This window comes from Condylura cristata, unplaced genomic scaffold (assembly GCF_000260355.1).
Source record: "Condylura cristata isolate star-nosed mole 26May11 unplaced genomic scaffold, ConCri1.0 scaffold00025, whole genome shotgun sequence".
In the NCBI taxonomy this organism is placed as follows: domain Eukaryota; kingdom Metazoa; phylum Chordata; class Mammalia; order Eulipotyphla; family Talpidae; genus Condylura; species Condylura cristata.
The window spans coordinates 14337694-14353562 of record NW_004567126.1 but is presented as its reverse complement, the minus strand read 5'-3'; the positions used below and the strand labels follow the sequence as shown (position 1 = coordinate 14353562).

The 15869-nt window shown below is 54.2% G+C and overlaps 1 protein-coding gene across 6 annotated transcripts in view; it reads left to right on the top strand.

Moving 5' to 3' along the window:
* The window catches only part of PKNOX2 (PBX/knotted 1 homeobox 2), a 253357-nt gene extending 240945 nt beyond the window's left edge, over positions 1 to 12412 (top strand). For all 6 annotated transcript variants that reach the window (XM_012729584.1, XM_012729580.1, XM_012729581.1 and 3 more), the window contains 3 exons: positions 8205 to 8281; positions 9161 to 9339; positions 10301 to 12412. In XM_012729584.1, the coding sequence (XP_012585038.1) occupies positions 8205 to 8281; positions 9161 to 9339; positions 10301 to 10527 (483 nt within the window). In that variant the 3' untranslated portion in view covers positions 10528 to 12412. The remainder of the gene's footprint in view (positions 1 to 8204; positions 8282 to 9160; positions 9340 to 10300) is intronic.
* Positions 12413 to 15869: the final 3457 nt, after the last annotated feature.

Below are 15869 nucleotides of genomic sequence, written 5' to 3'. Positions count from 1 at the left end.
AACTCATGCAGAAGGGGCTTTAGCTTCTCAGTGCTGTGCTTTAACCTGCTGCGCCACCAGAGAGGGCCCAAACAATGTATTTCTATGGGAAAATGTGATCCAAGCTCCAAGTAACATATTTATCCACTAATATGTGAGTTTTAGATATGAAACATGATTTTCACACTTAAGAGCTGATCACTTAATTTGGGGAGTGGATTATATACATGAGTCATGAACAGCTAGCCCTTGATGTAATCACACACACACACACACACACACACACACACACACACATGCTCCAGGGCTTCGAGAATGGAGGAATCAATGTAGAGGAGAGGCATTTGACCATCTGTGGGCCACACATACCAGAGCAATGCATCCAGAATGGAGCATCTGATATCCAGAGCTTCTCTGACAAATCGTGTCCAGACAAGGGCAGTGAGGATGTGGGACTTTCTGTCCACGTGATTCCAACAGAAAACACATGGATGGAGTAGGGAGTGGGGCTGTGGGAGCCTGAAGAAAGGGATGTGCTCCTTGAGGGCAGCATGGTATAGTCCAAGGAGCGAGGGCCTGAGAGGCAGGCAGACCTGCCATGGACTTCAGCTCCATGTTTTACCTACAGTACCGCCTTGAACAGGTCAGGGAACCTCTCTGATACTAACTTCCTCTTAGTCAAGTGGATAAGTAATCCTACCTGTGGTGAAGCTAATCAATAAGGTTAAAGACACCGTGCCCGATAAATCACAAGGAATCACAGTGCAGAGAGGAGAAAGATGTGGCTACAGGTTCAGGGGTTGTGACTCCCCCCTCTGTTTCTTACTACCAGATCACTGGCCCAGTGTTGAACCCCCCCTTAGCTCAGTTTGGTCGTGTGCAAAATGGACCTTGAGACTTCAGTCAGAAAACATGGCAGACACTTCTGCAGCGTATTCGCCACACTTAGCCAAAAACAGAAGCAGCTGACAAGTGGTGGCAACTGCTGGTTTGGAGTGCTGTGTGACCTCAGAGGACTCTCGGGATGGATGCGCAGGAGGAGCATGAGTTCAACAGTAAGAGCTCCCCAACCATCGGAGCAAAGGGCAGCCTCCCCCCACACAGGAAAGAACAGCAAAACTAACTAGGTGCTTGTGTAGAAACCCTCGGCCCCAGACCTCAGCAGGCCACCCCTCTGGCTGCGACGGGCATTGTCTCAGCATACCTGCGATTTCCTTGGGGTGCACTGCTGAAAGTCCAGGTGTGAAGGCTTCTGCCATGGGAGAGGCTGGCCTGGTGTGCAATGCTGAGTGTGAGTGAACAGGGTTTGGAGGAGGAACTGGGATTTGGGATTGATAGGAAAAGAGGAAGGAGTGTGTGGGTGAGAGTTAGCTCCTAGTTGGTCATCCACACTCCAGTCTGGCCTGTGACCACAGCAGACTTCTCCTCCCATTTGTGGAATTTGCTTCTCCCTCCCAGCTAGCCCCGCCCCCTCTGAGTCCAGGGGAGAATGTGCCCTCTGTGCCCTGGATGTGTACCTGCAGAGCTCTGCAGCCAGGAGGCTGGCAGTCACGCCCACGGGGCTCTCAGCGGGAGCCTCTTTGTGCACAGGGGCCTCAGGCGCACCTGTGAGAAGAGCGTTTCCTCTGACCCACCCCGGACTGGAGGGATGCAGAGAGATCAGACTCCCCAGAGGTTGCCATTCCACTACCAGGCAGGGCATAGAGGTCGGGGGTGTATCCAGGGCAGTTGCAACCCCAGAGCCATGCCTCAGGACCCCCCTCAGCAGTGTGGGGAGGCCACACGGAAGGAGGAGAGCCTGGTGGCCTTCATCCAAGCTGGACTTTGTTGCACGGTTGACAGGAACTGAGTGAGAAGAGAAAGGGTAAGGGAGACCCCTGAGTTAATACTTCACAGAAACTGATGGCTTGTAAAGGTTTCACCTGAAGAATAGTCGGGGGAGATGTGCTACCTCTCAGTCACCTCCTAGAAGCCTGAGGTGCAGGTCAGGAGACAACAGTCCCTCCAGTAGCCAGGAGAGGAGGCCATGTGCAAACAGGAGCAGTCTGCACACCTGTCACCCGCTCATTTTCCCGAAGCCCCAGTGGCTTTGCAGAGAGGGAGCCCCACGCATCAAAAGGCAGCTCTGTTTTCCTTGTTATTTATTTTTAAAAGCCTCGTAGACTGTATCAGGCACTGTTTAAAAACTCTTCCAGAGGCCCTCCCTGGTGGCGCAGCGGGTTAAAGCACTGCACTGGGAGGCTGAAACCACTTCCGCATGAGTTCGATTCCTGCCTGCCCCGGAGGTGATGACATGGCGTGGCAGACCTCTCCTGACCCGCCCGCTGCTCCCCTCAGCAGTGTACTTCGTTGATCTGCCTGTTTTGCTCCCCGCTCTGGTGAAGTCTTTCGCCACCCCTGAGTCTCTGGCCTGTACCCCAGTTCTGTATGCACAAAAAAATAAATCTTTTAAAAAAAAATGTAGTTAAAGATTAAAAAAAAAAAAAAAACTCTTCCAGACAGTGACTCGTGTCATCCCTGGTCTAACCTGGAAGTCTGGGTCCCATTGGACAGAAGAGGGAATGGAAACCGACTAGCCAAGGTCACAAACAGGATTCAAAGTCAAGCAGCTGGCCCTGCTCTCATGTCCCCACCTGCATCTCACGTCTGACTCCTCTAGGGAGGACTGTGGTGTGCCCCCCCTCTTCCCTGCTGCCCACGGGTATGCATGATGCAGTCAATTGCAGACACAGCACTATTAATAAGTAGGGCATGGACTGACCCAGGTAGAACTCCTGGGAATCTGAGTCACTGTCACTCCTCACCGTTACACCCACAGATACCCTCAAAGGGGATGGTGACACACACTGGTGACCCCCTTGGGCCCCTGGAGCTCATTCATTCACAGAGGCACTCTCTTCTGTCACATGCCAGGTGTTTTCCTTGGCACTGATGAGATGGGTGAGATGGGGGTCCCTTTTCTCAAAACCATGCAGCCTACCTCACTGTGTCGACAGGTAACTCAACAGATCTTCTCTGCCATGGGCAGAGTCCAGGGTGGGGGCACTCAGAGCTTATGGGAGGGACATCTGAATGGGCCTGCGTGTCTGGGGGCAGGTTAAGGACTGACCTCGCTCTTGGGAAGGGTGGCTTGAAATGGAAGCCAGCAGGCAGGGGAGATTGCAGGGGCCTGAGGAAAGGGAGAGCGTAGATTTTCTAATGGAAAACTAGATAGCAAAGAAAATGAGGAACTGCCTACCACTACACAGAACAAACACTGATGAACCTCAGACTGGACTGCAGCGTGAATCATTGCATGCTGCCAGGATCCATTCAGAAAGGCCACGAGTTCACACAAAACTAAGCCATACTCTTCTAGGATGTAACATAGATGGCGAACTCATTTGTTAAAAAGCAAGGAAGCAACTACCACAGAAATCAGGGTACATTTCGGGAGGCTATCTTTGTGGGTAGTGATTGGAAAGGGACCAATGGGGGCTTCTGGGGTGTTGGCAGTCTCCTATTTGGGGGCCTGGTGGTGGTTGCCCAGTGTTTGGATAATGCATGAAGCTGTATGCTTAGTTCTCCGTCTTTCTGTGTGTGTCCGATTGTACAGGAAAGCGAAGAAGGAAGGTCAGCACAAGGGCAAGGCCATAGGAAAGAGGAATGCTCTGGGTAGCTCACGCTTCTCTCGATTCTGGAGTTTCTTCTTTTCTTCATTTTAGCATGTCTGAAATCAGGCTGCTAATGTGTCATGGGCCCTCACTGTCCTCCGTCCGCGACCCCGCCCTCCCAGAGCCAGGCAGCACCCACAGCGCAGTGGCCAGCAGCTCTTGGGCGGGAGTGGGAGGGTCGCAGGGCTCAGTGGTGAGCCCTGGGGTCACAGCGGGGACGTGGGACGGGAAAGCGGGCTCCAGGCTCAGAGGCCACTTCCCCCAGCAGGCTGCTGCATCCCACGTATCGTGCCCCTCGGTGGCGCCTGGCCAGCCTCCTGGTTACCTGCAAGGGCCCGGATGTGCAGGTACAATTCTGCCTTTGATGGAAGACAGGCCCAGGGTCCCGTGAAGCAGCCCTGGCTAAGCTCCCTTCAGACCCAGGGGCCCTGGCACAACCCAAACCGAGAGACACCTTCAGCCTCTACTGAGCACAAATGAGACTTGAGGTTTGGGACCATCAGGAGCTGAGATTGGATTTTAGGGGCACTTCAAGATGGCAGATAGCTCTACATGACACCTGCTGCGTGGAGGGACGGGTTCCCGCCTGGAGACGTGGCCTATTCAGGTGCTGAGAGGCTCCGCCACATTGTCCACAGGGAGTCAAGGGTGGTGCACCTGCCACCCACGCGGCCTCAGGAGAACATCGCTGCATCAGAGGCAGGCACTCACTACTGTGTTGTTTCCGTTTTAAAGTGAGGAAACTAAGGTGGGAAGACAGGGAATAACAAACGGCCGAGGTTGGCGGGTACAGCAATGCCGGGCTCTCACCGCCAGGACGCACAACCCATCCTGGGAGACACGGACGGCCTGACAAGGGTCTTGGAGCCATCTGGTCCCTCTGCACCTCTTCTTCAAGGAGGAAACGTCCACTCGCAGGGATCTTGTCTGCCTGCTGCAAACAGTGATCAGGGACGCTTGCCGCGGCGGCTCCCTGCGAGCTCGTGTGACTGCTCTTCCCGTCCTTGGCCCCAGCCTTTCAGCGGTGCTAAAAGTAGCACTGACCAAACCGAGGGCTAAGCCGGGGCTAGGACTATTTTGACCCTGTCCTCAGGAATCATCTGGTCCCAGCCGTGGGCACGCCGGACTGCGTCTGTGTGCTCTCAGACATGTTGCCAGGAATGTTCTGGCCCACACGCCTGTCCCCAGCTCCAGGCCAACTGCTGCCATTCACCCCATGGGCCTCCACCATGTGACCCGGGACACTGGCCCCAGGAAGCCCGGGCAGTGGGACTAGGTGGGGGACGGGCGTGGGGCTTATATCCTGCTCCAAAGAGACCGCCTGCCACTTTGCGGGCCTCCTACCCGGCCCCCACTAAATGGAGGTATGTTAGTTAGTGCACTCAGGATGGAGGCCCACACCCACAGCCTCTTCAGAGTCAGCAAACACTCTCCTTCCAGGGGGGCTGAAGGATCTCCTTCCCTGAGGGCCTTCAGTAGTGGAAGAGCTTTGCATCTGACCCGCCTGAATACAAACCCCTGGGCAAGGCCCTGCCTGGAATGAGCACCCTTTCCTGGAGCTGCGGAGTGATACTCCTCACCTCCCGCTGAAGTGGTGTCCCTGGGGTGGTCCTCCTTGACCAGTCAGCCCCCTTCCTCCTACAACCCAGCGGGTGCTCAACGCGCACAGAGGAGCTTTCCTTTGCGGCCTCTCTCCCTCGGTGAGCTGAGGTCTCTCACGGGCTGGGCTGTGCCCGGAGAACAAGCCTCCCAGCTCCTGCTCTGCTTCACACATGGCGACCTTGAACCCCACGCTGCTGGTTCCAGAGCCACCACGTGTAACAAGACTGCCCCGCCTGGAAGCAGCCGCCACCGCAGATCCTTCCTTCACGTCGCCTGGGGTTCCATCCCGATGAACCCATCACAGACTGAAACATGACAGGTGGAACATGCCGGCCACGAAACTCTGCGGAGTGTCAGTTGCTTGCCACCTTTGCCGCACCGCTGGCTGGGAGCATCACGGGGTGTCGCGCTGAGCGATGCTGGGAGGGGGAAAGAGCAAAGTTCAAAGTATGGTTTCTACTCAGTGCCTGTCACTTTCAAGCCGTCACGGAATGGAAAACACCTCAAGTCCAGCCACTGTCGGTCAGCACATCTGCAGAGCAGGGAGACGCTCCCTGCCGTATCATTCAGGTATTTGGGTGCACGGATGACTGCATTTTCCCGAGGGCGCTGGGAAGGGCCTCACAGAAGATTTAGTCCGCGAAGATCGTCTCAGAAGTTCCGAAATCCATTGGGTAGAAAAGTGAGAGAAAGAGCATTCCTGTGGAGGGAACAGCATGTGCGGGAGGCACAGAGGCGTGAAGGGAGCTCGCGGGGCCTAGAAGGCCAGGACTTTGCCAGACTTTTGCTGTCTTCTCAGACATTCTGGCCATGGATTGGGGCTGCTTGTCTCCTGGCCATGATGAGGAGACTGTCACTCTCCAGAGGAGACTGTCACTCTCCAGAGTGGGGGAGCAGGGCTGAGGCACCCCCTTCTCAGAAGGAGTGAGAAGGTCTGCTTCCCGGCCCCTGGGGCTGCACTCTGTCCCCCCTGGTGTGTTGCTGCTGCTTTCCCTCAGGATGAAGTTGGCTCTTGTGACACTGATATGGCTTTCTCTTGTTAGATTCTTAACATCGTAGGACTGGAGTGTCCCAGGTGCCCTGGCCTGGCAGTCAGGGTCAAAGGTGTGAATGCAAACAACAGCTGATCCTCATTGCCTCCATCAGGGCATGCAGAGGGTCGGTGAAGAACTTGCTTTCCTTTGTCACCAGTAACAAGGGTGCTACCAAGGCTGTGGATCCCAAACTCATTCCTCCTCCGAGGGCTTTAAGCTCCTTGCCGACACCCTCCAGCAGTAAGTGTAGGAAGAGCAGCCTCTCACTGAGCACTTTACACCTCTAATTTCATTTCATCACTAGATGACTCTTTGAGGTAGGGTTAAGTGACAGACCTGAACTCAGAATGTGAAAGCCAGTCTTTGGGACTTTGCAAAGCCAAGACCTGGGCCCCTCCCTGGTGGTGCAAGGGGTTAAGTCACAGCACTATGAAGCTTTCGGCAGCCACTGCAGCACAAGTTCGATCCCTAGCCAGGGAGCTGACCCACGTGGCACAGTAGACCTCTCCTGTCTCATCTGTTGCTCCCCTCAGCAGTGTATCTCAATAGATCTACCTGTTCTGTTCCCCATTCTGTCTCTGAATCCTCTGACCCTCCTGCACCTCTGGCCTATACCCAGCCAGCTCTTGTGTGCATAAATAAATAAATCTTTAAAAGTATATAAAAGAAAGCCAAGAACTGCTTTCTAATACCATCTCTCTCATGAAGAACAGTCCTGGCCTGAGGAGCCTGGATGGTTTGGCTCTCTTCCCTGAGTGGTCTCCAAGTCTCCCTCTAGTGTCTGGGCAGGGCTCTGACCCTTCAGACACCTTCACAGCATGTCTGCCAGGTGCTGGGTGAGGAGCCCGGGAAAAGACGCGTAGACCACTTGTCATGTGCACACCACCCAGGGCATACCCACAGGACCCCTTTTCACTGTTCCCCCCAGACTTCCCCATTCTTCTGTGACCTGTTCAGCCTTCCCTGAACTCTGGCCAATACCCACTTCTTCCTCCCAGCTTGTATGGTGCCCCTGACCCAGGCACCACACTCTACCGCTCGGATTCTGCCTCCCTGCATGCAGTCCTCTGTATATAGTCTGCGCATGTATGTAGTCTATACTGTGATTCATTCATATGACAATTAGTAAGGCACGGCCTTGGTCCTCAGGAAGTGCAGCCTAGTAGAAGGAGACCAGCATGTCTCAGTGCATGGACTGAGGAGTGAGGGTCCCGCAGGACCCCGCTGCTGGCTCTTCCTCACTCACCCTAAGAGACACTGGCTCTGTCTTAGCAGCATGAAGTAATGGGAAGCTTGAGTTCCAAACTGGTGGCCATTCCACGTCCTCTGGGAGACTCTGGTTTCTGTGTCTGTCAGGTGGGAATAACAACCCCTAACCTGTGTGCCCTACAAACTTTCGGTGATATGCCTTATTAAGTGCTGGAAAACACAGGTAATACAGTATTATACAAGTTGTGGTTGTCATTATATTGATCTCCTCTCTTCTGGGATGTCTGGCATAAATCTGGGCTCACAGAACGTATTCCGAAGTGGTTAACAAATTGGATTGATCCATCCACCCCATTTACAGTACAGACTGCTCGCAGTCCTATGGGTTTTTGGTACCAATGGGAGTGCAAAGACTAGCAAGCCTCCCCTGGCCACTGGGGGGCCACCATGAGGGCCAAGTGAGCAGGCTGTGTGAAAGGCTCTGGGAAGCTGCTGTAGTAACTGCTGTCTGATGGAAAACCACCTCAGCCTGCCGTCAGGGGCCTGGACTGAGGGGCCAGTGGCCCTGAATATGGAGCCATAGTCATGGGGCAGCTTCCCTCCAAGCCCTAAGCCCACTGATCTTGGGGAACAGACATTACACTTTGCCATTTTGAGTTTCCACCCTGAGTTTGCCTGACCACCATGTAGCACCCACTCATCAGCCCTTCTTCACCTCCCATTGCAGCACCCTTACCCCACGGAGGATGAGAAGCGGCAGATCGCAGCCCAGACGAACCTCACCCTCCTGCAAGTAAATAACTGGTAAGTGAGCGTTCCCTACCCACAGACCCTCGGACCCAGGGGTCACCTGCTTGCAAGGAGAGATAAGAATTCCAGGGCTTGAATGCCAGGCCCTGCCCCACACAGGCCTGCCCCTTTGGGTTAGAAGCAGGAAGCAATAGTCTACAGGAGCCCGTAACTTCATCTGCAGCTTCTCAGCGCCCTCTGCTGGGGAATTGTGGCAGGGACCATCCTGGGAGCTTCTTACTGACTAGGAAGCCCAGCCTCACCTGCCTGCACTGCAGAGAGGCAGGAATACCAAGGCCCAAGGACTGGAGGAGCCGACAGTGGGCAACTGGTCTCCCCCCACCTTCCATGCAAATGAACTGCTTGTCTACCCCCCACCTTCCCCGCAAATGAACTGAAACATTGTGCAAAGCTGGGAGTGAGAAGAGAAGAGTGAGCCATTGGGACTCCTCAGGCATCTGGTTGGAGAAGAGTGAGCGGTTGCGACTCCTCAGGCATCTCGTTTTCCCCTTCACTGTATCTGTCTAGACTAGCACAGATGACTCAGTCAGGTATGGCTGGGTGGGAGGGAGCTCAGGACTAAGGGCCCCCACTCCAAGCTCTCAGTCAAGGGTGAGTACCCTTGACTACGGCTCTTCCAGAGTGTTCAAGCCTGACAGGTCTGGTGCTGAGGTTTCTGACTCCACTCATACATTCACCCCCCAAAACCTTGGGGGCTCTCCTTGCCGAGCTTTCACACCCTAGGCCAGAACCGTCTGCTCCGTGTGATATTTGATGGCTCAGCTGAGGAGTCTGGGAGCAGCACTGCCCTCTCCATACACCCCCACCCCCGTGCAGGTACCCACGTTGCTCCTGGGGGTGACTAACCAGGCATCCACCTTCGCCCCTGGCCAGGTTCATCAATGCCCGGAGGCGCATTCTGCAACCTATGCTTGATGCCAGCAACCCGGACCCTGCCCCTAAAGCCAAGAAGATCAAGTCGCAGCACCGGCCCACCCAAAGATTTTGGCCCAACTCCATTGCTGCAGGGGTGCTGCAGCAACAGGGCGGTGCCCCAGGGACCAACCCTGATGGTAAGAGCCGGAGCCTGCGCTCCTGGGGCTGGCGGACCTCCTGGGGCTCCCTTGGGATGCTGAGATGCAGGGGCAGCTGAGGGGCATGACACCTGCTTGCCAATAGTCACCCTACCTGAGGCCCGTGGAACACTGTGTGCAAGCCCAGAAGAAGGGGTGCAAGCCCAGAAGAAGGGGTGCTCTGCATCTCTTTTAACAAACTGAGTGGAATCTCCCGAGTGGGAGTCCTGGTCATCTGTGTGGAGGACTGCTCGGCCGAGCCCCCTCCTCGTTCCCACTCCCACCCTCAGTTCCTTAGCACCCGACGGGGCCTGCGCAGTTGCCCAGAGCTGGGCCATCTATAAATACCCAGGCAGGCAGCTGGCTTGTGAACGGAGGCCAGGAAGAGCTTTGTTTCCCCAGCTTCTCCATCACACCCTCCATATACACTTTTCTAATTGCCGGTCGCCTGGTGCACAATGAATAATTCAATGAGGCAGACATTTTATAGCTTGGCACGTGAAGACAGCTCTGCGTGGGAAGTGCAGTGGAGGTATGCGCGTACCCACGCATCTCGGCGGCTGAGCTCAGGTTCCTCTGTGATGGGCTCTCCTCTTCTGAGATACAGTGGAAAGAAACAGAATTTGAGATAGAGCAACCGGGGAGAGAAGCTCCGCTCCATCACGGTTGTCTGGGTCACCTTAAGGCTCCCCTGGCTGAGACTCAGTTTTCCGCTCTTGACAATGGGGACAGTAGTGCTGACCTAGGGAATTATGAGGCCACCATTTCATGATGCTCTGGAAATGGTGACTGGGGGCACTGCTGTTTGGGGAGGGTCAGGGAGTGGCTAGCCAGTGACTGGGTTGGGGGGGGCGGGCATTGTCCAGCCTCAGAGCTCACCAGCACCCCATGAGTTAGTCCGTTCAGCCGCGTCCAACGTGGAGGTCCCTGGATCTGACCCTTGCCTTCCTCTCTGGGGTAGGTTCCATCAACCTGGACAACCTGCAGTCCCTGTCCTCAGACAATGCCACCATGGCCATGCAGCAGGCTATGATGGCCGCCCACGATGACTCGTTGGATGGGACAGAAGAGGAGGATGAGGATGAGATGGAAGAAGAGGAAGAGGAGGAACTGGAGGAGGAGGCCGACGAGTTGCAGACGACAAATGTCAGCGACCTGGGCTTGGAACACAGTGACTCCCTGGAGTAGCCGGCAGCCCAGATGGCGCTGATCGCTGAGAAGAGGCGTGTGGTCAAGGGGCTTCGGGGTGGTGGGGAAGGGGATGTGGCAGGCAGCACCAAGAATGTTGGGCCCTAGCTTCCGCAGATCAGTAGCTTGAAGAAATCCAGAGGAGACGCCTGCTCCTTCCCAACCACCAAGCTTCAACGAGCACTCGCCCCTCTTCCCCAGAACTGCAGACAACTCTGGTGGGGCTGGCGGAGCAGCCTGCATGGGATGGCAGGAGTGAGGTTTGGACTCACCAAGTCCCTGAGGACAGGCGGCACCCGTGGGCCCCCCCACTGGAGGACTTGAGCTGTTCGCAAGCCCTGCACTGTGAGGCAGATCGGGGCTGCTCGCAGAGTGAGCCTTTGCCAGGGGACAGAGTTAGGAGGAAAGGGAGAGGCACGGGGGTCTGGCACCCATCCCCCAGAAAGGTCTCAGCTCCTCTGAGAGACTTTCAAGGGCAGGAAGGAGCCCAAAGCATAACCAGTGGCGGGAGGAGGAGAGCCTGAGGCGTCACCACTTGTAGATGAGGGCGCAGCCTGGGTTCTAGACGTTCCTGTTCACTCCTCCAAGGTCCTGGCTCTGGGAACAGTCAACCATGGACTTGGGGGAGAGGGATGGGAGCCACCACTGTCCTCCTCTCTCTCACTCTCCTGGAAACAAATGCAAGCTGGTGGACCCACACTGTAGGCTGGGAAGAGGGTGGCCCCAAGTCGCAAGCAGACAGCAGAACCTGGCTAGCAAGCCCGCCAAGGCGACTCTGGGGACCGCGGCGGCCCTCCAAGGCCACAGAGCTCGCCTCCCGTAGCTCCTCGGAAGCTCCCACCCTCCCTGGACCCTGGAGCGGGCGGAGCCAGGTGAGCTTGGAATCTGCCCCTCCCTCAGGCCACCGAGGCCGGCTCCGCCAGCCGTTTCCATCCCCTCTTCTCCACTCTAGCCTTCAGAGAAGGCAGAAGTAACATGGGAAGGAAGCTGCCAGCCCAGTGGGAACCGGGGGTTGGAGAAGGTGCTACATCCCTCTTCCAGTCGGCATCCCCAAAGTGGAGGCGGGTCCGGAGAAAGCGCACCGGGAGCCACGGGCGCCCCGCCTCACCCGCCTTGGCGGCCTGAGCCAGCGAGCGCGGTGGGCGCCTGAGGACCGGATGGGGCTCGGAGAGGAGGAGGCTTTCTACACTGCCCTGACGCACACACCCTCCCACCCCGCGGCCAGGTCCCTCCTTCCATTCTCTCCCGCCCCACGGCTGTGAATGACAGGACTGCTCACACGTGTGTTTTCCATTGGGTTTAATTTAATGGACTTGCAGTTTCATTTGTAAATTGTACATTGGCCATCTCCTTCAGCGGCAGGATGTGAGTGGCTACCTGGCTCACTTTGAGGGGACCCTCGGGGCCCTCTGGGGCTTCCCCTCCCCCATCTGGCTGGGGTAGAGCACAAGGATGGTCGCTTTCTGAGGTCTCCCCGAAATGAATGTATTTCTCCCTCAAAAGAGCTGATATTTAATGTTTTAATAGGGATTTTTGAGAAACAAATAACCTTATTTATAATCTGGGTGATCCAATCATTTTTTACTCCCTTTTGATGCCATAGGTAGAGGAAAGTCTAGCTTTTTTGGCGTGAGACTTTTGCAACATGCAGTGAGACAAGACACATTTCCTTTCTGGTTCTGTTCCTTGTTCGCGCGTGCACACACACACACACTCACACACCATCGTGAACAGACAACCCCTCAGCACAGAGACATCGCACACACACGCCCACATCTCCTCCTCCCAGCCCCCCCCACCTGCGTAATGTTATGCAACCTCCTTCTGATGTATCCACCAAACCAGTACTGAATGTGGCCGAGTTTTCAGTAAATCTTATTACCTACAACAATCCTGGTGCACGATTCTTTTTCTGTGTTTCATCGGTGGTGGGACAGGGAACCAGAGAAAATATACAGGCTTCAGTATGCCCCTTGTCGATTTGGCTGCCCGAGGAAGGAGACCATTATGAGGACTTTCTGGGTGGCCTCAGTTTACCCATCTGGAGAGGAAGCAACCACTTATCACATAAGGGTCTCACTTTAAGACAAAGAGATCAGAGACCTAAGAAGCGCTGTACTGCCCTCTGCTGACCATTTTCCGCCACTGCAGCGCAGAGCTCTGAGTGCGATTCTCTGGCTCCCATCACACTCCAAAGATCTTTGCTTTCCTCACCTCCATCTTAGGTTCCCAGGGTTTTTATCATCACAGCTGGTGCCACCAGTGTTCCCACCACAGCCCTCACGTGCACACCCTCCCCCGTCCCTCAGCTGAAAGGTCCCAGGAAGAGAGAGAGTTAATCTTGGCTTCCAGCCACGTTTAATCCTGCAGCTGTGGGACAACAAAAAATTGAAGGGCAGTCCCCCCCGAATCCCCAAAGCGAGTGGCAGCCAGACTTTCATGTCCGCCTCGAAGTTTCTTTCCCTGTGCACTGGTGCTGAGATGCCCCGGCGCCGGTTTTGAGGCAGGAGCAAAGTTCCTTGTTCACAGCCGCAAAGGCTGGAGAGTTGGTGCACACTGTGGGCACCGGATGGCACAGCAGAAGATGGGGGAGGGAGGGGAAATACTTTGCCCTTGTGGTTACACAGGCAGTGTCCTGGGCCACCTCCCTCTCCTGCCCTCACACCTGGAGAGCCCTGTACCCACAGCACAGACGGCCCTTCCCTCAAGGCCTCAGAGAAAGTCTCAAGATCTCTGGAAGTCTCAAGAACCTCACTTTCCAGAGCCAGCCAAGAAGCCACCAGTCTCTCGAGGCAGTGTTTTCTTTCCAAGGAACATGCAGCTGAAAAATACGCTACCCTAAATAAACAAATAAATAAGTCTCCATAGCCAAAATAGTACAGAATGGACTACCTGTTATATTAAGTCTCTGAAAAGTCCTGCAGGAAAGAAAGCTGTTTCAATTGCCTTCTCTTTTTCAAGATCTAATCACTTATACAAGGAATCCACAAAACACACTCCAGGGGGCGCTAGTCTGGCCAATTACTGAATAGCCTTACCGACCTCTCCCACCCCTTCGTTCTTCTATCAAGTTCCGCCATCTTTTCGACCGCGCTGCCCTCCACAAGGGGGTTCCCACGTCGCTTGAGAGGTAGGTGATTGTGTTTGGAGGGGAAAACGTCCTCGCTTTGCACGTGACCCAAACCCTCTGCAACTCCAGAGAAGATGAGCCACAATCTCTTTGGAAATAAGAGATGGGATAACGGTGGAGTGGGGGAGCAGGGGCAGAGATTTCCTTTATCCACCCCCAAGCTGGAGTTCTGTTATCAGGGCCCAGGGAACTGCTCGGACTGACTGCCGGCCTCGCCTCCATCTCTTAGGGAAGCTCTTTCGGGTTGGAGGATCCCCCGGTCCCGAGAGTTGGTGGCCAGAGCTGACCTCCTTCTGCTACCTTGGACATGGCCAGAAGGGGGCGAGCTCGGACACATTCATTCAATAGGTACTTACAGCGCAAACACTAGGTCCCAGGGAGTTTTAGTCGCTGAGGATACAGCTGTGATCACCAAGACTAAGGTCTAACTTTCAAGGAGTTTACATTCCAGTAGAAGACGGTGACTGAAAGTAAGGGGGTAACATCCCTGTAACAGTTAAAATATGATCTCATCCTAGGACAGTGACCTCAACCTTGCACTCAGAGTTGCAAACAAAGTGCAGCTTGTCTCTGGGCGGATCTCATGTAGCCCCTTTGCAAGTTGAATGCATCTCATTCAACCGGATCCATGTAGGACAGTGCCCCTCAGGTTGCACATTAGTGCCCTTCCATTTTTTTTTTTTTTAAGATTTATTTATTTGTGCACACAGAACTGGGGTACAGGCCAGAGGCTCAGGTGCGGCGAGAGGCTTCACCAGAGAGCGGGGAACAGAACAAGCAGATCAACGAAGTACACTGCTTAGGGGAGCAGCGGGCGCGTCAGGAGAGGTCTGCCACACCATGTGGTCACCTCCGGGGCAGGCGGGAATCGAACTCATGCGGAGGTGCCTTTTAGATTCTCAGTGCTGTGCTTTAACCTGCTGCGCCACCAGGGAGGGCCCAGTGCCCTTCCATTTTAAGACAATCCAACAAGGGGCCAGGTCAAATTCAGCTTGCAGATATGTTTGAATAGGATCATATAGTATTTTTCCTCACAATTTCTGCCAATATTTACAAGTCAGAAGGTTGCATATAAAAATTCACATTCCTGGTTTTGCTTGAAAAGTCAGGCGATCAGGCATAGGGACCTGTTTCCCCCCACCCCACCCCACCCCATGACCACAACTGGATGTAAGTGAATCATTGCCACACCTTAGGATGTGCTCTCCAGGTTTTTGTGACATTGGACACTTGGGTAGTCCCCCGAAGCTGACACTAAAGGTCACTTGTCAGTTATTATCAGGCCATCACTCTTTGCTTGGCATAATGGTTATTATGCTTCCCTCTTCTCTCCCTGCTTCCTTCCTTTTGGGGCCTTTCCCTCCACTATTTGAGGTTATTTTTTTAGAAGAGAAATATTTCTCTGTCCCCATTGGTCCATCAAAAGTGAGAAAACCAAACTATCCAAAAGGGCTCTCTGCCTTGGGAAGAAAAAAATAAGCAGAACGTGTGTGTCAGGGTAATGGCGATAACTCTCCCTTCGGTGGCCACGTGTCCTGTGTCTGACATCGGACGTCCTGCGACCCGGCCTCATGGACACGCCTGAGCAGGGGCCATAGATACCGCCAGGATTGCTGGCGAAATAGGACTTTAAGCCCTGCCACCAGCTTTCTCCAGATACCAAGGCAAGAAGCATGAAGACTTTTGAGAAACACAGCTCTCAGAAAATAGTTTTCAATTGCCTTTAAAAGTCCCCTCTTATAGCTGCGCCCTTGAACATTTTCCTGTAGCAGCTACAAGCCCATGAGCCCATGACCAGCTCATGAAACTTTCACAGGTGCCCACACTGTGCCTGGCCTCTGTGGGGGACATGGGCTTATTCAGTGTTGCAGGCCGGGTGGGGGGAGGCAGGGGTTAGGATCACACATACTCTGTGCTTTTCCTCTTTGGTGCCTTATTTGCATCCCACCAATGAGGCAAATTTTATTACATCACTTTCAAGTGTATCTTATACTTTTATATTTCTCAGGCTCTCTCTGGGCCAATCTCATTTAGCCCCTTTGCAAATTAAATGCATCTCATTAAACCAAACCCATTTAGGACAATGCCCTTCAGGTGTGCGAATCTTAGTGCATCTTTCATTTTAAGACAAGTGTTTGATTTATTTTTCATCTCATTACACTCTTTAAAATTATGTGCATCTCATTACACTCGGTGCACTGAGACGACTTAT